The sequence below is a fragment of the Pocillopora damicornis genome, chromosome 11 (assembly GCF_964200805.1).
Source record: "Pocillopora damicornis chromosome 11, jaPocDami1.2, whole genome shotgun sequence".
Taxonomy (NCBI): domain Eukaryota; kingdom Metazoa; phylum Cnidaria; class Anthozoa; order Scleractinia; family Pocilloporidae; genus Pocillopora; species Pocillopora damicornis.
In genome coordinates, this window is record NC_142680.1 from 17,016,300 (window position 1) to 17,040,728 (window position 24,429).

The 24,429-nt window shown below is 37.3% G+C and overlaps 2 protein-coding genes and 2 pseudogenes across 2 annotated transcripts; all 4 read left to right on the plus strand.

Moving 5' to 3' along the window:
* Positions 1–1,611: 1,611 nt before the first annotated feature.
* Positions 1,612–2,565, plus strand: LOC113668961 (melanocyte-stimulating hormone receptor-like; annotated as a pseudogene).
* Positions 2,566–11,942: 9,377 nt separating this feature from the next.
* On the plus strand, positions 11,943–12,905 carry LOC149037852 (melanocyte-stimulating hormone receptor-like; annotated as a pseudogene).
* A 3,547-nt stretch (positions 12,906–16,452) lies between these two features.
* On the plus strand, positions 16,453–17,394 carry LOC113670936 (melanocortin receptor 5-like). Its single transcript, XM_089187305.1, has one exon. It carries the CDS (start codon positions 16,453–16,455, stop codon positions 17,392–17,394), a length of 942 nt encoding a protein of 313 aa, XP_089043431.1.
* A 4,402-nt stretch (positions 17,395–21,796) lies between these two features.
* LOC149037853 (melanocortin receptor 5-like) lies at positions 21,797–22,549 on the plus strand (the record flags this gene model as incomplete). Its single annotated transcript, XM_089186416.1, has 1 exon — positions 21,797–22,549. A coding segment is annotated over one exon (753 nt), but the record flags the coding sequence as incomplete, so codon positions are not given.
* Between the last annotated feature and the right edge of the window lie 1,880 nt (positions 22,550–24,429).

A 24,429-nucleotide genomic window follows, 5' to 3' on the forward strand; every position in this document is an offset into this window, starting at 1 on the left:
TGGTTTCCGACCCTAATTTCTAGATAGGTAGAATTTTGTTCTAAAGTACTCCAGAAAATTTTGAAATGCTCCTTTATTTGAGTCGTGAGCTAAGCCAGGGAAGCTAAGGTGACACTAATCTTGAAACAGATTATGATGAAATGATGTAGAATGTCCCAGGTTGTTAAGCAAAGCTCATATTTAGTTTGCCGTTGCTATTTGCCTTTTCTAGGCGTTCATAAAGTAAAACGGAGTAAATGGTATACGGCACGATAGCAGCGGTGGAGTGAAAAACGAGGGAGAATTAGGTCGGGTCGTGCCGTGTCGGGTTGGGTCGTGTCGGGTCGGGTCGGGTCGTGTCGTGTCGGGTGGGGTCGGGCGGGTTGGGTCGGGTCGTGTGAACACCGTTTTTACTCGATCCAAGCCTCACTTTTTTTCGCACCACCGTGACTATTGCGCCGTGTACTGTGCATTTTGTTTTACTACATGAACGCCTCGGACAGGCTATCTTATCAATCAATAAGCTGTCCTTAAGAAAAAGAAAAAGGCTGAGATGCAGAATACAATTGCAAGTCACTACTACAAATATTATCTACGAGTCAGTAGTGGAGCCACTTATTAAGAAAGAGGAATCGAGAGTTAGAAAAAATGAAAGCAATCACGTGTCGTATACATAACAACTTTAATTTCCACTAAGGTAATGTTTTGCGATCAAATGATGACTCAGCAAAAATAAATTAACTTATCTTACCTAATGGTTTATAAAGCAAATAATATTTGTAGCTTTATGTAGAGACTGTATATTTTTATTCCGTACCAAAACTGTATTGGAGAAAAAACGCGACCGCGATTGTTGGAAAAAAAAAATAAACAAAATCTCAGTTAAAATAATGTGGTATTAGCAACAATAGATTCATTCAAAGGGAATCTTCAAAATACGTCCTGGCCGAGACACATCTGGGCTGCAACCTTTTTTTTGTTTTCAGCTTGTCGTGCGTGTGATCACAATTCCAACAAGCGCCGAGATCGCAGCGTTGGCATAAGCACTTCGTCATATGTCGGTAGCTTTCAGTGAAGGTTTTCCTTAGTCAAACAGTGATTTTCTTTCCACCACATATTTTGAAACAATGGTCACAGGGAGTACAAATTTGTCCTTGTTGTACGATGTCATATTCAAAATGTCGTTTATTAACTTGACAAACAAGTAACTAAGACAAACAACGCCCTGAAACAACAGATGATTTTGCGCAAAAAAATGTACCCCGTGGAAGGATTATTTGAATTATTTATGATCTTTTGAGCAACATTTCCACCATTTGGTCTATCTTTAGGCCTTTCAGGTTAAAACAGCAGAATGAATTGTCGCAGGATTTCTTTTTGCTGAACAACTGATTCTCTTTTAGGCTGGTTAGTTAATGCAACGTACATATGCCAACCTCTGAGGAAATTTTGATTTGTTTAGTGGTACAGAAGACACTTGAGATCGTTCGCGTATTTCAAAGAGGGTAAATGATACCATTTAAATGTTTGAGTATACATGCGTCGTTAAAAGGTGAGATTTAAGCCACAGTGGACGTGAAGTTGTTGTGAGGGCGAAATATCTCTGTTATATCCAAAGAAAAGTAGATACTGATGATGCCGACTACAAATTTAACAGCATTTGAAAGACAACTGAACAAAAACATTTGAAGACCTAGTTTCCTAGCCATCATTTGCAGGTGGATTGCAACAACAATCAATTTATTTTTCGGCAGGTCACATTCTCCTTTCTCTCATGGCACTTTCTGGAAACTTTCTCATCCTTGTTGCATTTCACAAAGTATCTTCCCTTCATCCGCCATCCAAACTCTTGTATCGTTGTTTGGCAAGAAGTGATCTGTTTGTAAGTATTATTAGCCAGCCTTTCATTGCCACTTACTGGATGTCCTTGCTTCACGAAGAGTGGTATCTTTGTTGACTCGCATACAAAGCGGCGTACATCACAGCCTAGGCATTACGTTCAGTGTCTTTGTTGACAACGGCGGCCAAAAGCTCGGACAGACTTCTCGCTCTGTTGTCAGGGCTAAGATACAGACAAATTGTAGCTTTAAAGCGCACGTACTTCATGGTAGCAACCTTTTGGGTACTGATCGTCGTGGCTGGTTTATGCTACATTTTAGACTACCGAATAGATATGTGTTGTGACCATATAATTATACCATCTTGCCTAATAATATCAGTGGCCTCGTACACAAAGATTTTCTACATCCTCTGTCATCACCATGAGGTTCATGTACAAGGTTTATACAACAACAGCAGATCCAACCAAATGCACTAAACATAGCGCGATACAAAAAGGCAGTGTATAGTGAACTATGGGTGCAGTTAGCATTAGTTGGTTGTTACTCGCCAATAGGTGTATCGGGAATTGCGATCGCATCTAATAATATACACTCATCACATTTAATCGTCACCTGGGGAGTGGTAATAGTTTCAGTTTATTTTAACTCGGCTTTAAATCCTGTCCTTTACTGCTGGAGAATCCGTGAGATGAGACAAGCAGTAAAGCAGACAATTAGCCAAGCACTGTGCTGTCCATTGAATTAACTCTCCTCTGACTTACACAAGTATCAATCCTGAAAAGCTGATTTATGAAATTATGGCTGCAAGGAGAGAAGAAAAGATTTTATCAGTAGAAGCTGTCAGGTCTAGATCTATTGTCTAATTGTAATGATCAAAGGTAGAATAAAGAATCGAAAAACCAACCACACCTCACCAGTAATGTGTTTTTAAAAGCTGGAGGTTTTTGTCAAACATTATATAAATGAACGTCTACAGACATTTGATTAAAGTAGATGGCTTTTATATTTCCTGACGCTTGGATTGAGAATGTTCTTGGGGACTTCTAGTTTCTCTAAATAAATGTTTACCTCTGATTTTGCTCTCCATATCTGAAGCTGCCTTTTTCTCAAAAAGACTTCAGATGTCCCATATATGTCCCCTAGGACATTTTGCTTTGGTTTTATCTGTTTTCTACGAAATTGGGTCATGTAATTTTCCCAGCTCTCTTTTTCTTTTCAGGTTTAATTACACTTAGAGATGACCCCTTTGAAAAGCTGGAAGCTTTAAACAAACATTGTATAAATTAACGTCTAAAGACATTTAAAGTAAATGGTTTTTTCATAGTTATATCCTATGACGGTTGGATTGAGAATGTTCTCGGGAACTTCTAGTTTATTTAAATAAATGTTTACCACTGATTTTGCGCTCCACCTCTGAAGCTGCCTTTTTCTCAAAAGGCATCAGATGTCCCATAGATGCCCCCTCAAGACATTTTGCTTTGGTTTCAACTGTTTTCTACCAAATTTGGCCTAGTAATTTATCAAAGGGTGCTCTACAAACCTGTCAAGGCTTTAATCTTTCGATGAACTTATTCCAAGATTAACTTTGTACAGCTTTAGGGCATTTTTCATAGTCAGACGCTACAGATGAATTTTTACTCTCGTAGTTGCTATTCAAAAATGAAGGTTTAACCGATCTTGACTTAGAGAGTGCTTATAAGACGAAATATTCCTCATTGTAACTAACGATAAAATGCAAAAGAGTAGAAACGACAGAACTGAGATACAAAGAGATTGTAGCTTTAAGACGCACGTATCGCATTTTAGCTATTATTTGGATTGTATGTCTAGTCCCTAGACCGTGCTCTCAATCATCATCAGGATCAGACATAAGACTATGCACAACCAAATGCACTTAAAAGAACGCGATATTGTGATCTTTCTTTGCACAAAGCGATTTTCTAATTTCATCAAAATCCTGGGAATGGCAAATGTCTTAGTGTTCCTTAACACTACTTTAAACCCTTTCCATTACAGGTTGAAGATAAGTGGAAACAAGCAGTAAAGCAGACAATCAGACGAGCAATCTGCTATGCATTGGGGTAGACCTTTTTTAATGTTGACATTTATTTTTTCTTCTACAGCTAATTTTACAAACTTTCGGGAGAGAGGGTAAGATGTGTCATTTCATGTTGAAGAGAGTAAGAAAATATATGAAGAGCTATAGTACGAAATAGTGCAATATATTCGAATTACCTAGCGAACAACTAACAGGTCAAAAATTGTAGTTTAGTAGCCATAACAGAACAATAACTTGTCGCCAATTTCCGCATTTATAATAAAGTACTGCATGCTATTAGTTATTTTGGAATCAGAATGCGCTCAGGATTTTACTTTGTGATCAAAACTTGATGTGATATGTCACCTGAGCTCAGAGATGTGGTTTGTGATAATGTGCTGTTAACGAAGCTAGCAGCTCGATAAAGAAACTTTGTAAATTAAAAATGCGGACATCGTTAACATCTATTCAAATACACAGAAGGAAATGCTTAGAAAAGATGTTGATCATCTCTATTTCATATGGAGTTATCGTTTGATTAAGATTAAGCTCGAAAATTACAACAGGAGAAAATAACAAAAAGAAATAATTAAAAAAAAAACTCTTACATGGTTAAGAAGACTAGCTGTTTTTCAATATGTTACTATCATCAAATAAGAATGCTTATCAAGAGCAAAGTTATATTCCTCAAAAGCCTATCCGTCGATTCTTTGTGCAAGTAATTTTAAAAGCACTTGTATTACCAAATTCGACTGAAGTTAGAACAAGTAAATTGTAAAACATATTATTTTGGTAATAAAATGTATCACAGGAATATCATGTGCCGAATTCGCACATTTATAATGAAGCAGTGGACACATTCTTTTCAAGCAGAATGCGCTCACGATTATTCTGTTTTGTCAAAACTGGATGAGATATGTCACTTTGTCTCAGATATACGTGTAAGTATCACTATTTTTACATCGATTTAACATTTGAGACCAATCGCTTGCCAGAAAGCAACCAAGTAAGCAAATTATTACAGAAGAAACTCATGATAAGAAATAGAGCAAAAACTCCAACATGGTTATTAAGACTAGCTGTATTTCAGTATGTTACCAGCATCATTAAGACCGTTTATCGAGTGCAAAATTGTAGTCTTCAGAAGGTTATGAATAGATTTCTTTGAGAAAGTAATTTTAAAAGCACCTTTACAACCAAATTCGAATATTCAAAAAATATTTCGTGACTTTATCTCAGGCTTGGTACATACAGCTGGTCTTTGCGAACTCATTCTCTCATTTAATGACAATCGAGTACAAAGGCTGCTAACACCCAATCTTGAGTACCTACCACTGCTTCTAATTAAAAAGGTTTGTATGACTGCTCATCACTGCTAGGATCATCTCCGCGTTTGAATTTCATATGATGGTCAAACAAAGAATTTAATGATATTAAAATTATCGATTGATGGTGTCCCATAATCAAGTGAATTTATAATTACACTTGTATCCGGGGAAGGCAACGAATCCGATTTAAACAATCAACGCAACAACGCATCGGCCGATGCGTTGGACAAAGGTAGACTGTCGGTATCTTATCACGAGATGTTTATTCATGTGAAGAGGTTTTTGTTCTGTTTTCCTTTTCCCCTCATTACTAATTCAAATTTGCACAGAAAAACTGGCCTGTTTTTTCCTCTTTCGTGTCACTAACCACACAGCTTTCGGGAATTTCACATAGTCAGACGTTACTGATGAATTTTTACTCTCTATAATTGTTATTCAAAAATTAAGGTTTAACTGGTCTTGACTTGAAGGGTGCTGTTAAGACGAAATATTCCTCGTTGCAATTAAGGATAACTTGCAAACAGTAGAAACGGCAGCATGATGATGGCAAAAACAAATATAACGGGAAATGGAATACACACGCAAACATTTGAAATATTGTTATGCTCTCCGGTTTGGGTAGGTGAGTTAAAACAACAGTCCATTTCATTTCCAGCAGTCAACATTCTCTTCTCTATCACAGCAATTCTTGGGAATTCCCTTATCCTTGTTGCCCTTCACAAGGAATCTTCCCTCCATCCGCCATCCAAACTCTTGTATCGTTTTCTGGCAGCAACTGATCTGTTGGTTGATCTTGTTAGCCAGCCTCTCCATGCTACCTATTGGATGTCTGTAGTTCAAGAACATTGGATTCTTTGTCCATACGTATGGTACGGAAGTGGCATAACAGGCTATGCATTATGCTCAGTTTCCTTGTTGACGCTGACGGCCATAAGCGTGGACCGACTTCTCGCTATGCTGTTGGGACTGAGATACAAGGCGATTGTAACTTTGAAGCGTATGTACATCGTTTTAGCTATCTTTTGGGTTGTATGTCTAGTCACTGGCTTATTCTCTCATCTCAATCACCGTATAGCCCTTTGGTACACCCTTATAGGCACACCATTATGCCTAGTTATCTCAATCGTCTCGTACACCAAGATTTTTCGCGCTCTCAGTCATCATCAGGCTCAAGTACAAGACCATGCCCAACGACAGCCGAGCCAACCAAATGCACTGTACATGGCGCGATACAGAAAGGCAGTGCACAGTGCACTGTGGGTACAGTTAGCTTTAGTTGTCTGTTATGTACCACTTTCTACAGAGGATATTGCCATCTCTCTTAGTAAAGAGAGCTCTCCGAATTTCATCATTATCAGGGAAATGGCGATTGTCTTCGTATACTTTAACTCTACTTTAAACCCGTTCATTTACTGCTGGAAGATAATTGAAGTGAGACGAGTAGTAAAGCAGATAATCAGACAAGCAATTTGTTATGCATAGGGGTAGATTTATTTTAACGTTCGCATGTACTGTTTTTTATATAGCTAATTTGAGAAATTATAGATGTTAGAAGAGAGGGGAAGATATGTCATTTCGTGATAAAGAGTAAGGAAAAATATGAAGAGCTACTTATAAATATTTTATTTTATTGTTTTTTTAGAGGGCACGGTAACGAATCTTGCAATCTGATTGGTTCTTTACCCGGTCAGTATTTTCCTATCTCTGCCCACGGGCCACGTTAACGCTTTCGTGAGTCGCCGAGTACATCCCAACTTTCGTTGTCATTTTTCATAAATATACCTCGTTTTCCGGCTGGGCAGTATTTTTAAGCAAACACGTCGGTCACTACCTCAAGCCGATAAATAACTTATGAATCCTCTCTTTTCTCTCTATCAAATCACTTTGGTTGACAGAAAAATATTGGTTTCAGAATGAATTTGTATAAACAATAGTGTCATTACGTTGGTTGACAAGCGGCCTAAAAACCGTCTGCAATTAATTTTAATCGTTCACAAAAAGTACCCAGAAAGTTGAAACGTGAGGTACTTGGTTGCAGTTAAACTGAACGATGGAACTTTTATTCATTTAATATCTGAATTTTCTCGAGCAATTTGTTCATAGTAAAAAAAAAGAGCGAGCGAAGTTTTAATTTAAGTTCTACAACAAATATACGCTCCTGGCGAGTCTTTCCAATTCCGTTTAATTTGGACATTTGTACCTTAATTGCACAACAGAAATTGAAGGAATTGAGAAAAGGCTGCATTAAATTCCCTTGTGTCTCGTTGGAGTGTGCCGTTCGAATTTAGTTTTTGTGAAGGAAAGATCAGAGTTAAACACGCCATTACAGCAAACAAACGAGCAAACTCCCACAACTTCAAAATAAAAAATTGAATTTACTCACAATTACTTTCCTCGCCGTTTACTTAATGAACAGAGGTAAATCTTTGTACATGAATGAATGGTCGATGAGAGTAAATAATACTTTCCGTTAGATCATTAACTGATTTTTAAGAAAACATTGTCGTGACAGTCCTTGCCAAACTAGTTCTGTTGGTTTTCAGATGTTCCTACGATTTTTTTTTCTTGCGCGCTCTCTAATTGACAGGTGTCAGATTGTGACAGATACTTGTAAAAATTATGTTTCAAAGTTTGTTTGGAAGCCTTTTAAATCACCTTTATCGTTACGGAAATGAAAATGTTTCGCTGAGGCATCTCTCTTAAATTTGCATCACCTCTATTTTAACTACTATTTACTCACTCAAAAATTGTTCAGTTTATGGAAGATCTTGGCGTATTTACGGCTATAAGTCATTCGGGTTCTTTCGGAAAGAATTTCGTCAAGTTTAAAAACAATAAATATGTTATTTACCGGCTAAGGGTCGGTCCGTACGGTCTGTCTTGAAAAATGTATTTTCAAGACCTCGGTCAAAGTTCTTCACCATACGGACCTCCCAGCCGGCAAATAACATATATGTATTCGAATGATCTAACGAACAACTAACAGTTGAAAAATTGTAGTTTAGTGGCCATAACAAAATAATATCATGTCGTCAATTTGCGCATTTGTAATGAAGTAGTGAAGCCTATTATTTTGGAATCAGAATGAGCTCAGGATTTATCTTTGCGATAAAACCTTGATAAGATATATCACCGTGTCAAAAATATGGTTTAGAAATAGCGCTCTGTTAACGGAGCCAGCCGTTCGATTTTGTCATGATTGGGAATTAGCCATGGTGTTTATAACGAAACTTTTAAAATTAATTAAAGATGTTTAAATACACATAAGGAAATGTTTAGAAAAGAATTTGATCATCTCTATTTTTTTCATGGAGTTATAGTTTGAGGCCAATTGTTTGCCGAAGATTTAGCATGAAAATAATAACAGAAGAAAAATGTAATAAAAAATGATTAAAAAAACTCTAACATGTTTGATAAGACTAACAGGCTGTTTCTCGGTACTTTACCAACATCAATTAAGACTCTTTACCGAGTGCAAGATTGTAGTCCTTAGAAGGTTATCCGTAGATTTTAAGATTTTTATTTTTTATTAGTGCACTTCGTTTTACTAGCTGAACTGCTCGAACAGGCTGTGTTATCACTCGATAACTTGTCAAAGAAAAAGCTGCGATGCAGAATACAAGAGACTACAAAATATATTTTTTCGTGTCAGTAGTGAAGCCGCTTATTACGAAAGAGACAAAATGAATGCTATCACCTGTAGTATACATAAAAACCTAATTTAATTTATCTTACTAAATGGCTTCTTATGCAAACAACGTAAAAAAAAAAGGTTTCTGTAGCTTTGCGCTTATGAAATGATTGAATATTTTTATTCGGTAGCAAACCGTATTGTAGAAAAAAACAAAAAAACAAAAAACAAAAAACTAGTTCATGTGTAGTTTTTCAAAACAACTAAAACAAAAACTTGGCTAATATAACATCGTATTGGTGACCATGGATTTATACAGAGGAAGTCTTCCAACTACTTCCTGACCAAGTAACATCTGCTTTGCATTATTTTTGCTTTTCAGTTGGCGTACGTATGCGATTATAATTCTAACAAATCCCCGTATCACAGCTTTGGCATAAGCACTTCATCATCTGTCAATAGCTTTAAGTGAAGGTTTTCCTCAGTCAAACACTGATGCTCTCATTGTTTTTTGTTTTGTTTTTGTTTTGAAACAATGATCACAGGGAGTATAAACGTGTCCCTATTATACGATGCCATGGTCAAAATTTTGTTTATCAATTACAGGTAACTAAGACAAACAGTAATGTTCAGTAGCAAACTTCTGCCTTAAAACCAGGGATAATTGGCACACACATTGTCTACCGTGGGGGGGAGCAATCGTATTATTTATGATGTTTTGACCAACATTTCCATACTTTAAAAGGTGCGACATGTAGAGACAAAAAAAATTAAATAATTTTAGAATAACTTTGCATCTCTAACAATTCATATCATCCCAAGATCACGTGGATAAATAATTCACGCTACTATCTGGGTAGGACAACGAGTCCGATCCAAACAACACGTCGGCCGATGCGTTGATCAAGGCGTCGGCCGACGGCAATCGGTCGACTATCGACGAACTGTCAGTCGACTTTCGATATCCTATCATTCAAGATTTATTTGAGTAAAGAGGGTTTTTTATGTTTTGTTGAGAAATTAACCTATCACAAATGCAGTTTTACTTTCCCCTTATTACTAATTCAAATTCGCGCAGAAAAACTGGCCTTTTTTGCTCTTTCGTGTCACAAACCTCACAGCTTTCCGGCATTACACATAATCAGACGCTGGTGATGAACTTTTACTCTCTGCAATCGTTACCCAAAAACTAAGGTTTAACCGACCTTGAATTAAGGGGTGCTGTTAAGACCAAATATTCCTCGTTGTAACTAAGGATAACCTCCAAAAGAGTGGAAACTACAGCAAGATGATGGCAACAACAAATCTAACGCAAACTGGAACGCATACGGAAATATTTAGAGAATAGCTATGTTCCCCGCTTTGGTTAAGTGATGTTAAACAACAGTCCATTTCATTCTCAGCAGTCAACATTCTCCTCCCCATCACAGTAATTCTTGGGAATACTCTTATCATCATTGCCCTTCACAAGGAGTCTTCCCTCCATCTGCCATACAAACTCTTGTATCAGTGTCTTGCAACAACTGATCTGTTGGTTGGTCTTGTTATCCATCCTCCCATGCTACCTACTGGATGTCCGTGGTTTACGAAGACTGGAGTTTTTGTAGGCCTTTGGTACCGTATCATTACTATATCATTTGGTCTGGTAATCTCAGTCGTCTCGTACACAAAGACTTTCCGCGCTTTCGGTCATCATCAGGTTGAAATACAAGATTATGTTCAACAACGGCTTAGCCAACCAAATGCACTGAATATGGCGTGATATAGAAAGGCAGTGTACAATGCACTGTGGGTGCAGTTAGCTTTAATTGTCTGTTATGTTCCACAGATTACAGTGAGAATTGTGATCTATCTTAGTGCAAAGAGATTTTGAGTTTCTTGTTAATCATTTGGAATGGCAATTGTATTACTGTTCTTGAACTCTGCTTTAAACCCATTCCTTTAGTGCTGGAAGATAAGTGAAGTGAGACGAGCAATCTGCTATGCAGAGGGGTAGACCTATTCTAACGTTCGCGTGTACTGTTTCTTCTATAACTTACTTGGAAGTTGTGATGTCTTTGAGGTTAACTCGATTATCGCTGTTTTAGTTTTCTTTAACTCGGCTTTTCTTTGTTGCTATTTTAAAAGCATACTTATTACCAAACTCGAATACGTGACGTCACAGGCCGTGAGCACAAAGCTGGTCTTATGAGAAAACACTCTCTCATTTCATGACAATCGAGTACGAAAGCTGCTGACACGCGCTCTTGAGTACCTACCAGTGCTCCCAATTAAAAAGGTTTGTATGACAGCTCACCACTTCAAGTATTATTCCCGCGCATAAATTTCATCCGATGGTCAAAAAATGATTTATGTCATTGAAATTCTGGAAAAAAAAAGTATAATGGAAGGATTAAGACTTTGGTTTATAAACTACTAAGCTCTAACTTCTTTTTTTATGTGGTTTTCTTTAACACTTCCCTTTCATCCTCGGGACTGTTACGAATATCACGGAATGAATAAAAGGTTATATGCAAATTGTTGATGAGTAAATAATATGAAAAAGTTGACGTTGCTATAAAGGTCATAAATAAAGGTATGTTTCGTAGATAAAAACAGAATAATATAAATTCGGTCGGTGATGTTTAAAAGTTCAAAATTATTAACCAGGATCGACTGATTTCCGACCGCAATTTCTAGATATGGTAGAATTTTGTTTTAAAATACTCCAGAAAATTTTGAAATGCTCCTTTATTTGAGTCGTGAGCTAAACCAGGGAAACTATGCTGAAACTAATCTTGAAACAGATCATGATGAAATGATGTAGAATATCCCAGGCTGTTTAGCAGAGCTCATATTTAGTTTCTGTTGTTATCATTAACCTTTTCTAGGCGTTCATATGGTAAAACGGAGTGAAATGGTACACGACACGATAGCAGCGGTGAAGTGAAAAAACGGGGGATAATTGGGTCGGGTCGTGTCGTGTCGGATTGGGTCGGATCGTTCGCCTATTTCAAACAGGGTTAATGATACCATTTAAATGTTTGAGTATAAATGCGTCGTTAAAAGGTGAGATTTAAGCCACAGTGGATGTGAAGTTGTTGTGAAGGCGAAATATCTCTGTTATATCCAAAGAAAAGTAGATAATGAAGGTACCAACTACAGATTTAACAGCATTTGAAAGGCAACTGAACAAAAACATTTGAAGACCTAGTTTGCTCGCCATCATTGGCAGCTAGATTGCAACAACAATCAATTTATTTTGCGGCAGGTCACATTCTCCTTTCTCTCATGGCACTTTCTGGGAACTTTCTCATCCTTGTTGCATTTCACAAAGTATCTTCCCTTCATCCACCATCCAAACTCTTGTATCTTTGTTTGGAAAGAAGTGATCTGTTTGTTAGTATTATTAGCCAGCCTTTCATTGCCAATGGATGTCCTTGCTTCACGAAGAGTGGTATCTTTGTTGACTCGCATACAAAGCGCCGTACATCACAGCCTAGGCATTACGTTCAGTGTCTTTGTTGACAATGGCGGCCAAAAGCGCGGACAGACTTCTCGCTCTGTTGTTAGGGCTGAGATACAGACAAATTGTAACTTTAAAGCGCACGTACTTCATAGTAGCAACCTTTTGGGTACTGATTGTCGTGGCTGGTTTATACTACATTTTAGACTACCGAATAGATATGTGTTGTGACCATATAATTATACCATCTTGCCTAATAATATCAGTGGCGTCGTACACAAAGATTTTCTGCGTCCTCAGTCATCACCATGAGGCTCATGTACAAGGTTTATACAACAACAGCAGATCCAACCAAATGCACTAAACATGGCGCGATACAAAAAGGCAGTGTATAGTGAACTATGGGTGCAGTTGGCATTAGTTGGTTGTTACTCGCCAATAGGGGTATCAGGAATTGCGATCGCATCTAATAATACATGCTCATCACATTTAATCGTCACCTGGGGAGCGGCAATAGTTTCAGTTTATTTTAACTAGGCTTTAAACCCCGTTCTTTACTGCTGGAGAATCAGTGAAATGAGACAAGCAGTAAAGCAGACAATTAGCCAAGCACTGTGCTGTCCATTGAATTAACTCTCTTCTGACTTACACATGTATCGATCCTGAAAAACTGATTTACGAAATTACGGCTGCAAGAAACGAAGAAAAGATTTTATCAGTAGAAGCTGTCAGACCTAGATCTATTGTCTAATTGTTATGATTAAAGGTAGAATAAAGAATCGAAAAACCAACCATACCTCACCAGTAACGTGTTTTGAAAAGCTGGAGGTTTTTGTCAAACATTATATAAATGAACGTCTACAGACATTTGATTAAAGTAGATGGCTTTTATATTTCCTGACGCTTGGATTGAGAATGTTCTTGGGGACTTCTAGTTTCTCTAAATAAATGTTTACCTCTGATTTTGCTCTCCATATCTGAAGCTGCCTTTTCCTCAAAAAGACTTCAGATGTCCCGTATATGTCCCCTAGGACATTTTGCTTTGGTTTTATCTGTTTTCTACCAAATTGGGTCATGTAATATTTCCATTTCTCTTTTTCTTTTCAGGTTTAATTACACTTAGAGATACATGTAACCCCTTTGAAAAGCTGCAGATGAATTTTTACTCCCGTAATTGCTATTCAAAAATAAAGGCTTAACTGATCTTGACTTAGAGGGTGCTGAGGAAACGAAATATTCCTCATTGTAACTAACGATAAATTGCAAAAGAGTAGAAACGACAGCAGGATAATGGCGACAGCAAATATAATGAGAGGTGGAACACAAACGCAAAACATAAAAGATTGCCATGCTCCCCAGTTTGGGTAGGTGAGTTTAAACAACACCCCATTTCATTATCTGCAGTCAACATTCTCCTCTCCATCACAGCAACTCTTGGGAATTCTCTTATCCTTGTTACCCTTCATAAGGAATCTTCCCTCCATCCGCCATCCAAACTCTTGTATCATTGTCTGGCAACCACTGATCTGTTGATTGGTTTTGTTAACCAGCCTATCTATCTGTGTTTCACGAACACTGGAGTCTTTATCGATACGCAAGGGACGCAATCGTCATACCAAGCTGTGTATTATGTGGAGTGTCTTTGTTGACGATGACGGCCATAAGTATGGACCGAACTCCTCGCCGGAACTGAGATACAAAGAGATTGTAACTTTAAGACGCACTTATCTCATTTTAGCTATTGTTTGGATTGTATGTCTAGTCGCTAGACCGCGCTGTCAATCATCATCAGGATCAGATATAAGACTATGCACAACCAAATGCAATATTGTGATCTTTCTTTGCACAAAGCGATATTCGAATTTCATCAAAATCCTGGGAATGGCAAATGTCTTAGTGATCCTTAACACTACTTTAAACCCATTCCATTACAGGTTGAAGATAAGTGGAAACAAGCAGTAAAGCAGACAATCAGACGAGCAATCTGCTATGCATTGGGGTAGACCTTTTATAATGTTGACATTTACTTATTCTTCTATAGCTAATTTAAAAAAGCTTATAGTTGTCAGGAGAGAGGGTGAGATGTGCCATTTCATGTTGAAAAGAGTAAAGAAATATATGAAGAGCTATAGTACGAAATAGTACAATATATTAGAGTTATCTAGCGAACAACTTACAGGTCAAAAATTGTAGTTAAGTAGCCATAAGAAAACAACAACTTGTCGCCAATTTCCGCATTTATAATAAAGTACTGCATGCTATTAGTTATTTTGGAATTAGAATGTCCTCAGGATCTTACTTTGCGATCAAAACTAGATGTGATATGTCACCTGAGCTCAGAGATGTGGTTTGTGATAATCTGCTGTTAACGAAGCCAGCAGCTCGATTTTGTCATAATTGGGAATTAGCCATAATGTTTATAAAGAAACTTTGTAAATTAAAAATGCGTACATCGTTAACATCTGTTCAAATACACAGAAGAAAATACTTAGAAAATATGTTGATCATCTCTATTTCACATGGAGTTATCGTTTGAGACCAATCGTTTGCCTAAGATTAAGCTCGAAAATTACAATAGGAGAAAATAACAAAAAGGAATAAGAGGACAGACAACGCTTCTCGCGTGTCACGATCTTGGTAAAGCACTGAAAGAATCGTTTCATTTGACATCGATATTGTGGTTAAAAAAAAGACAAAACAAAACAAAACAAAAACAAAAGACAAGCGAACAAATGAACAAATCGACAGTGGTTTATTGTGGTCTGAACTATTATCGACAACGATATTCGTCCTCACAGTAAACTCCACTTTAGACCAGTTTCTTTACCGTTGGAAGACCAAAGATTTAAGAAAAGCAGTAAAGTAGACAATCAGATAAGCAATTTGCCTTGCTTGGGTTTCGACCTATTTCGACGTTTACATATTCTGTTTCTTCAAAAGCTATTAAACAATTATGGTTGTTAGGAAAGGCGAGTGAATATACCACATGATAAAAGAGTAAGGAAAACTATAAAGGGCTACTTCTAATTTGTATATTGTATTCAAGTTATCTTAAGAACAAATAAAAGGTAAAACATATCAGTTTGGTAGTAAAATATATCACAAGAATATCATGTGCCGAATTTGCACATTTATAATGAAACAGTGGACACTATTCTTTTCAAGCAGAATGCGCTTACGATTTTCCTGTTTTGTCAAAACTGGATGATATGTCACTTTGTCTCAGGTGTACGTGTAAGTGTTTAAGGATTGTAACAGGAGCCACGGGCTCGATTTGTTTATCACTATTTTTACATCGATTTAACATTAGAGACCAATCGTTTGCCAGAAAGCAAGTTCGCAAGTTATGACAGAAGAAACTCATGATAAGAATAAAGCAAAAATTCAAACGTGGTTGATAATGCTAGCTGTTTTCCAGTATTTTGCCAGCATCAATTAAGACTGTTTATCGAGTGCAAAATTGTATTCCTCAGAATGTTATCCATAGATTTCTTTGAGAAAGTAATTTTATAATTTAAAAGCACTTTTATAACCGAATTCGAATATTCAAGAAGATTTCGTGCGTGACTTTATCACAGGCCGTGTACACACAGCTGGTCTTATGAGAACTTATTCTCTCATGTAATGACAATTGAGTACAAAAGCTGCTAACACCCAATCTTGAGTACCTACCACTGCTCCTAATTAGAACGGTTTGTAGGACGGCTCACGACTGCAAGGATCTTATCCGCATTCGAATTCATGTGATGCTCAAAAATTAATTTAACGTTATTAAAATTAACAATTAATGGCGTCCCAAGATCAAGTGAATTAATAACTCACGTATTATCCGGTCAAGGCAACGAATCCGATTCAGATAACACGTCGGCTGATGCGTTTGTCAAAGGTCCACTGTCAGTATCCTATCACAGAAGCCTTACTTAAGTGAAGAGGTTTTTGTTTTATTTTACTTTTCCCCTTATTACTAATTCAAATTCGTACAGGAAAACCGGCCTTTTTCCTCTTTCGTGTCACAAACCTCACAGCTTTCGGGCATTTCACATAGCCAGACGCTACGGATGAATTTTATTCTCTGTAATTGTTATTCAAAAACTAAGGTTTTACTGATCTTTACTCGGAGGGTGCTCTTGAGACGATATATTCCTTGCTGTAACTGAGGATAACCTGCAAACAGTAGAAACGACAGAAGAATGATGGCGACAACAAATATAACGGGAAATGGAACACATACGCAAACATTTGACATATTGTTATGCTCCCCGGTTTGGGAAGTTGAGTTTAAACAACATTCCATTTCATTTTCAGCAGTTAACATTCTCCTCTCCATCACAGCAATTCTTGGGAATTCCCTTATCCTTGCTGCCCTTCACAAGGAATCTTCCCTCCATCCGCCATCCAAACTCTTGTATCGTTTTCTGGCAACAAGTGATCTGTTGGTTGGTCTTGTTAGCCAGCCTCTTCATGCTACTTATTGGATGTCCGTGGTTCACGAACACTGGAGTCTTTGTCGATACGTAAGGCAAGGAAGTGGCATAACAGGCTATGCGTTATGCTCAGTTTCCTTGTTGACGCTGACGGCCATAAGCGTGAACCGACTTCTCGCCATGCTGTTGGGACTGAGATACAAAGAGATTGTAACTTTAAGGCGCACGTATATCATTATAGCTATCTTTTGGGTTTTATCTCTAGTCGTAGGTCTATTCTTTCATCTCAATTACCGTATAACCTTTTGGTGCACCCTTATAGGTGCACCAACATGCCTAGTTATCTCAATTGCCTCGTACACAAAGATTTTCCGCGCTCTCAGTCATCATCAGGCTCAAGTACAAGATCATGCTCAACAACAGCCTACCCAACCAAATGCACTGAATATGGCGCGATACAGAAAGGCAGTGTACAGTGCACTGTGGGTGCAGTTAGCGTTAGTTGTCTGTTATGTACCATTTTATACCGTGGAAACTGTGATCTCTCTTAGTAAAGAGGGATTTCCGAATTTCATCGTAATTAGGAGAATGGCAGTTGTCTTAGTGTTCTTTAACTCTACTTTAAACCCTTTCCTTTACTGCTGGAAGATAGGTCAGGTGAGACTAGCAGTTAAGCAGACAATCAGGCAAGCAATCTGCTATGCATAGGGCTAGACCTATTTTAACGTTGGCATGTACTGTTTCTTCTGTAGCTTATTTGAAAATTATAGATATTAGGAAAGAGGAGAAGATATGCCATTTCATGATAAAAAGAGTAATAAAAAATATGAAGAGCTACTTCTAAATAGATATATGTCATTTGCCGGCTGGGAGGTCCGTATGGTGAAAAACTGTGACCGAGATCTTTGAAATGCTGCCCGAGGCCGTAGGCCGAAGGCAGCATTTTCAACTTAACGAACTTTATTTTTTTTTTAAAGTTAACAAAATTCTTTCCTAAAAAACCCGAATGATTTAGGGCTGTAAATACGGCAAGATCTTCCACAAACTGAATAATTTTTGAGCAAGTAGTCAAAATAGAAGTGATGCAAATTAAAGAGAGATGCTCCTCCGAAACATTTTCATTTGCGTAATAAAAAAGGTGATTTAAAGACTTTTTACAAGTATCTGTCACAATCTGACACCTTTCTAGTAGAGAGCGCAAAAGAAAGAAAAATGCAAGTACCCTTTTGAGAAAACAACGGGATTAGTTTGGCAAGGACTGTCAAGGACGACAATGTCCTCTTCAAAAACAGTCAATGATCTTACAAAAAGTATTATTCACTCTCATCGACGATTAATTCATGTACGAAGATTTACCTCTGTTCATGAAAGGCCGAAGAAAGTAATTGTAAGTAAATTCAATTTTTTAATTTATTTTGAAGTTGTGAGAGTCTGCTCGTTTGTTTGCTGCAATGGCTTCTGTAAATCTGGTCTTTCCTCCATAAAAACTAAATTCGAATGATACACTCCAACGAGACACAAGGGGAATTTAATGGTATAAATTTTTTACGGTACAAATGTCCAAATTGTACGGACTTGGAAAGACTCACCGTATATTTGTTGTAGAACTGAAAATAAAACTTCGTTCGCCTTTTCACTACGAACAAATTGTTTGAGAAAATTCAGATATTGAATGAATGAAAGTTCCTTAGATTTGTTCAACTGTAACCAAATACCTCGCGTTTTAACTCTCTAGGTACTTTTTATGAACGATTGAAATTAATTGCAGATGGTTTTAGGCCGCTTGTCAACCAACGTAATGACACTATTTCTTATACAAGTTTATTCTGAAACCAATATTTTTCTGTCAACCAAAGTAATTTGAGAGAGAGAAAAAAGAGAGGATTAATAAGTTATTTATCGGCTTGAGGTAGTGACCGCCGTCTTTGCCTGAAAATACTGCCCAGCCAGAAAAACGAGACATATTTATGAAAATTGCAACAAAAGTAAGCATGTACGCGGCGACTCACAAAAGCGTTACCGTTGGCCGTGGGCAGAGATAGGAAAATGCTGACCGCGTAAAGAACCAATCAGATTGCAAGTTTCGTTACCGTGCCCTCTGAAAATTACAAAAAAAAATTGTATTCGAATTAACTAACGAACGACTATCAGCTCTATAATTGTAGTTTAGTAGCCATAACAAAACAATAACATGTCTCCAACTTACGCATTTGTAATGAAGTAGAGAAGGCTATTATTTTGGAATCAAACTGCACTCAGGGTTTTTCTTTGCGATCCAACCTTAATGTGACACGTCGTCCTAGCTCAGAAATATTAATTAGTGATAACGTGCTGTTAACGGAGCCAGCCGCTCGATTTTGTCTTGACTGGGAATTTGCCGTAGTGTTTACAATGAAACTTTGGGTAGTAAAGATGCGGAATTTGTTGACATCTGTTCAAATACAAAGAAGGAAATGTTAACAAAGAAGTTGATCATCTCTACTTCATATAGAGTTATCGTTTGAGATCAATCGTTTGCCTAAGATTAAGCGCGAAAAATATAAAAGAAGAAAATTATAGTGAGAAATGATTACTGAAAAACTCTAACATGGTTGATATGACTGTAATAGCTGTTTATCAGTCTGTTACCAACATCAATTAAGACTGTCCATCGAGTGCAAAATTGTAGTTCTCAGAAGGTTTTCCGTAGATTTCTTTGAGCGAGTAATTTTAAAAGCACTTCTATTACCAAATTCGAATATTCTAGAACACTTCGTGACTCCAACACAGGCCATGTACAAAAAGCTGATCTCATGAGGAAAAAATATGTCATTTTAATGAGAATCAAGTACAAAAGGTGCTAGCACCCGCCCTTCAATACCTACCACTGTTCCTAATTAAAAAGGTTTGCATGATAGCTCACCACTACAAGGATCATTTCCGCGCTTAAATTTCATCTAAACGTCAAAAAGTGATTTATTTCATTAAAAAATTCCGAAAAAAATGAGTGGTTTGAAAGCTATAAATATATGCTTTTTAGAAACTACTAAGCTCTAACCTCTTTTATGTGGTTTCCTTTAACATTTCCCTTTCGTTTACGGGACCGTTACGAATATCATGGTAATGAATAACATGTTGTGTGCAAATTTTTGATTACTAAAAAATATGAAAAAGTTAACGTTGCCATAAATATCATAACTGAAGGTATATCTCATAGACAAATGAGAAACAGATATATTTGGTCGGTGATGTTTAAAAGTTGAAAATTATTTATCGATCTACAGATTTCCGACCGCGATTTTTAGATATCATGGACTTATATTCTAAAATGCTCCCCTATTTACTTTGTCTTGCTGAGTCATGAACTAAGCCAGGCAAGCTAAGCTGAAATTGATCTTCAAATAGAATATGATGAAATGATGTAAAGTGTCCCAAGCTGTTAAGCAGGGCTCATATTTAGTTGCTGTTGTTATCACAAGCCTTTTCCAGGCGTTCATTCAGTAAAACAAAGCGAAACGGTACACAGCAGGATACCAGTAGTGGAGTGAAGAAATGGATCGGAGCCGTGTCGGGTCGGGTTGAGTCGGGTAAACGCCGTTCTTTACATTGCTCGACCCAAGCCTCACTCTTTTTTCGGTGCAGGATGGCAATTGCGCAGTTAACTGTGCACTTCGTTTTACTAGCTGAACGCCTCGAACAGGCTGTGTTGTCACTCGATAAGCTGTCAATAAAATCTGTGATGCAGAATACAAGTGACTACTACAGATATTTTCTTAGAGTTAGTGGTGGAGCCACTTATTACGAAAGAGGCATTGAGAGACAGAATGAATGCAAGTAACAACTTCAATTGTTACTACGGTAATGTTTTGCAATCAAGGGACGAATCTACAAAAAATACTAACTTACTAACTTATGGTTTATAAAGCAAGCGACATATATAAAAAGGACTCTGTAGCTTTATGCTGTGCGCTTGTAAAATGACTGAACATTTTTATATGGTAGCAAAACCGTATTGTAGAAAAAGCTTGTATAGTTTTTCGCAAATACAAAAGCAAAACCTAGGCTAAAATAACATGGTATTGGGAACCATCAATGCATCCAAAGAAAGGCTTCAAACTGCTTCCTGACCAAGACACACATGCGCTGCAAACTTTTTGTTTTTCGGTCTGCCGTACGCAAGTGATCATAATTCTGACAAATCCCGCGATCACAGCATTGGTGTAAGCAATTCGTCATCTGTCAATCGCTTTCAGTGAAGGTTTTCCTTAGTCAAAAACTGATTTTTTTACCATTTATTTTGAAACAATGGTCACAGGGAGTTTAAAATTTGTCCCTGTTATACGATGCCATATCCAAAATGTCGTTTACCAATTACAGGTAACTGAGACAAACAGAAATCTTCAGTAGCAAACTTCCGCCATAAAAAACCAGTCACAATTTGCACACACATCGTCTCCCGTGGGGGGAGCATTTGAATTATTTATCATCTTTTTAGCAACATTTCCACTATTTAAAAGTGTGACATGCAGATACAAAAAAATTTAAATATTTTTAGAATAACTTTGCATCTTTAACCAACATAAATTTTGAAATTGGAATTTTTCTCTAAGTTTTCCTAAACTGTTAACAATTCATGTCATCCCGAGATCACGTGAATTAATAATTCACGCTATCAGCCGGGTAAGGCAACGAGTCCGATCCAAACAACACGTCGGCCTATGCGTTAATCAAGGTGTCGACCAACGGCAATTGGTCGACTATCGACGAACTGTCGGTCGACTTTCGATATCCTATCACTGAAGGTTTATTTGAGTAAATAAATTTTTTAAAATATTTTTTTGGGAAATTAACCTATCACAAATGCAGTTTTACTTTCCTCCTATTACTAATTCAAATTCGCGCAGAAAGACTGGCGTTTTTTTGCTCTTTCGTGTCACAAACCTCACAGCGTTCCGGCATTATACATAGTCAGACGCTAGTGATGAACTTTTACTCTCTGCAATTGTTATCCAAAAATTAAGGTTTAACCGACCTTGACTTAAAGGGTGCTGTTAAGACGAAAAATTCCTCGTTGTATCTAAGGATAACCTCCAAAAGAGTGGAAACGACAGCAAGATGATGGCGACAACACAAAGAATCTTCCCTCCATCCGCCATCCAAACTCTTGTATCGTTGTCTGGCAACAACTGATCTGTTGGTTGGTCTTGTTAACCAGCCTCTCTACGCTGCCTACTGGATGTCCGTGGTTCACGAACACTGGAGTTTTTGTAGATACGCAAGGGATGCAACCGTCATATCAAGCTATGTATTATGCGGAGTGTCTTTGATGACGATGACGGCCATAAGCGTGGACCGACTTCTCGCCATGTTGTTGGGACTGAGATATAAAGAGATTGTAACTTTGAGGCGCACGTATATCATTTTAGCTATCGTTTGGGTTGTATGTCTAGTCGCTGGTTTATTCTCTTATCTCAATTACCGTATAGGTCTTTGGTACCGCATCATAACTATACCATCATGTCTGGTAATCTCAGTCGCCTCGTACACAAAGATTTTTCGCGCTCTCACTCATCATCAGGCTCAAATACAAGATTATGTTCAACGACAGCCGAGCCAACCAAATGCACTGAACATGGCGCGATACAGAAAGGCAGTGTACAATGCGATTTGGGTGCAGTTAGCTTTAGTTGCCTGTTATGTTCCACATTTTACTTTTTCCTTTCTTAGTGCAAAGAGATTTTCGAATTTATTCTTAATTTACGGAATGGGAATTGTCATACTTTTCTTTAACTCTACTTTAAACCCTTTCCTTTATTGCTGGAAGATAAGTGAAGTGAGACAAGCAGTAAAGCAGACAATCAGACAAGCAATCTTTTGCGCATAGGTAGACCTATTTAACGCTGGCATATACTGCTTCTTTTAGAACTTATTTGAAAAATTATATTTGTTAGAAGAGAGGAGAAGATTTGCCATTCTATGATAAAAAAGGGTGAGGGAAAATATGAAGAGCTTTTTATAAATAGTATATTGTACTCAAATTATCTAAGGAACAACTAAGAGGCGAAAAATTGGGGTTTAGTAGCCATAACAAAACAATAACATGTCGCTAATTTGTGCATTTTGGAATCAAAATGCGCTCAGAATTTTTCTTGCGATCAAATCTTGATGCGATATATCACCTTAGATCAAAAATATGGTTTAGTGATAACGCGCTGTTAACGCAGCCAGCCGCTCGATTTTGTCACGATTGGGAATGAGCCATGGTGTTTACAACGAAACTTTGTAAATTAAAGATGAGGACTTTGTTAACATCTGTTAAAATATATAGAAGGAACTGCTTAGAAAAGAAGTTGATCATCTCTGTTTCACATAGAGTTATCGTTTGAGACCAGTCGTTTGCCTAGGATTAAGCTCGCAAATAGTAACAGAAGAAAATTATAATAAGGAATGATTTTAAAAAACTTTAACATGTTTGATAAGACCAGCTATTTTTCAGTATGTTACCAACATCAATCAATTTTCAGGGCATAAAGGCAGAGATCAATGCAATTTGATCGGTGGAGACGTTGTCATTATGTCAAAGATCCAGTCACGTTTGACACGTAGAGAACAAAGAACAAAAATTTTATTTTTTTTAGTGGTAACTATGCATCTGTAACCATATATGAATTCTTAGTAATTTTAAATAATCTAGTTTTCTATTTTCACCAATACCGATTAATGTTTTTAAAAGAGGATTTTTATCTTCAACTAAGATAATTCATGCGTTCTAAGTTAATGTAAATTATAAATTAAAAGTCGACAAACCACCTTATCGATAAAAGTTTACTTGAATAAACATAATTTTTTGTTGTAGTCAAATTGTGAGTAATTCTATCACAAATGCAAATTTCCGTGCCGCTTATAGCTGATTCAAATTCGATAAGAAACCCGGCCTCATTTTTGCTTTTTCGTATGACACATCAGACAGATCGTTTGGGCATTTTGCGTAGTCAAACGTTGCTGACGAAATTTTAATGTAATTGTTATTCAAAATGTGAGGTTTAACTGATATTGACTTAGAAATTGCTAATATTCCTCTTTACTATCGATGATCTGCAAAAGAGTGGAAACAACTAAAGGATGTTTCCTGTTGCCTTTTGGATACTGCTGGTGTTACTAGTTTATACTACATTTTAGACTATACCGATTAGATATGTGGCATGGCCGTACAATTATACGGCCTTTCTTTGCTACCTATTTGATGTCCGTAATTCACTGGAGTCTTTTCCGAGACGCCGTTTTACGCAACCGGCGTAACAGGCTGTGTGATATGTTAAGTGTCTCTCAACGATGACCGCCGTCAGCGTGAGCCAACTTCTCGCCATGCTGTTGGGACTGAGATACAAAGAGATTGTAACTTTGAGACGTCATATCTATCCTCGTATATAAATATTTTCGGTGCTCTCAGTCTTCATCTGGCTGAAGTATAAGATCATGTTAAACATGATAAAGAATACACGAGAAGGCTAGAGATACAATCCAAACGGTACCTAACATGATATACGTGCGCCTCAAAGTTACAACCTCTTTGTTTCTCAGTCCCAACAGCCGAACAAAACAAACGCACCGAACATGGCGCGATACAGAAAGGCATTGTTTAGTGCACTGTGGGTGCCGTCAGCATTAGTATTCTGCTTTGTACAAAACTTAACAGTGGAAATTGTGATATGTACAAGTATAAACCGATTATATAATTTCATCATAATCATCATTATCATTTGC

Bases quoted from the DNA above. Each gene is read 5' to 3' on its own strand.
- LOC113670936 (XM_089187305.1), top strand. From the start codon at position 16,453: ATGATGGCGACAACAAATATAACGGGAAATGGAACACATACGCAAACA.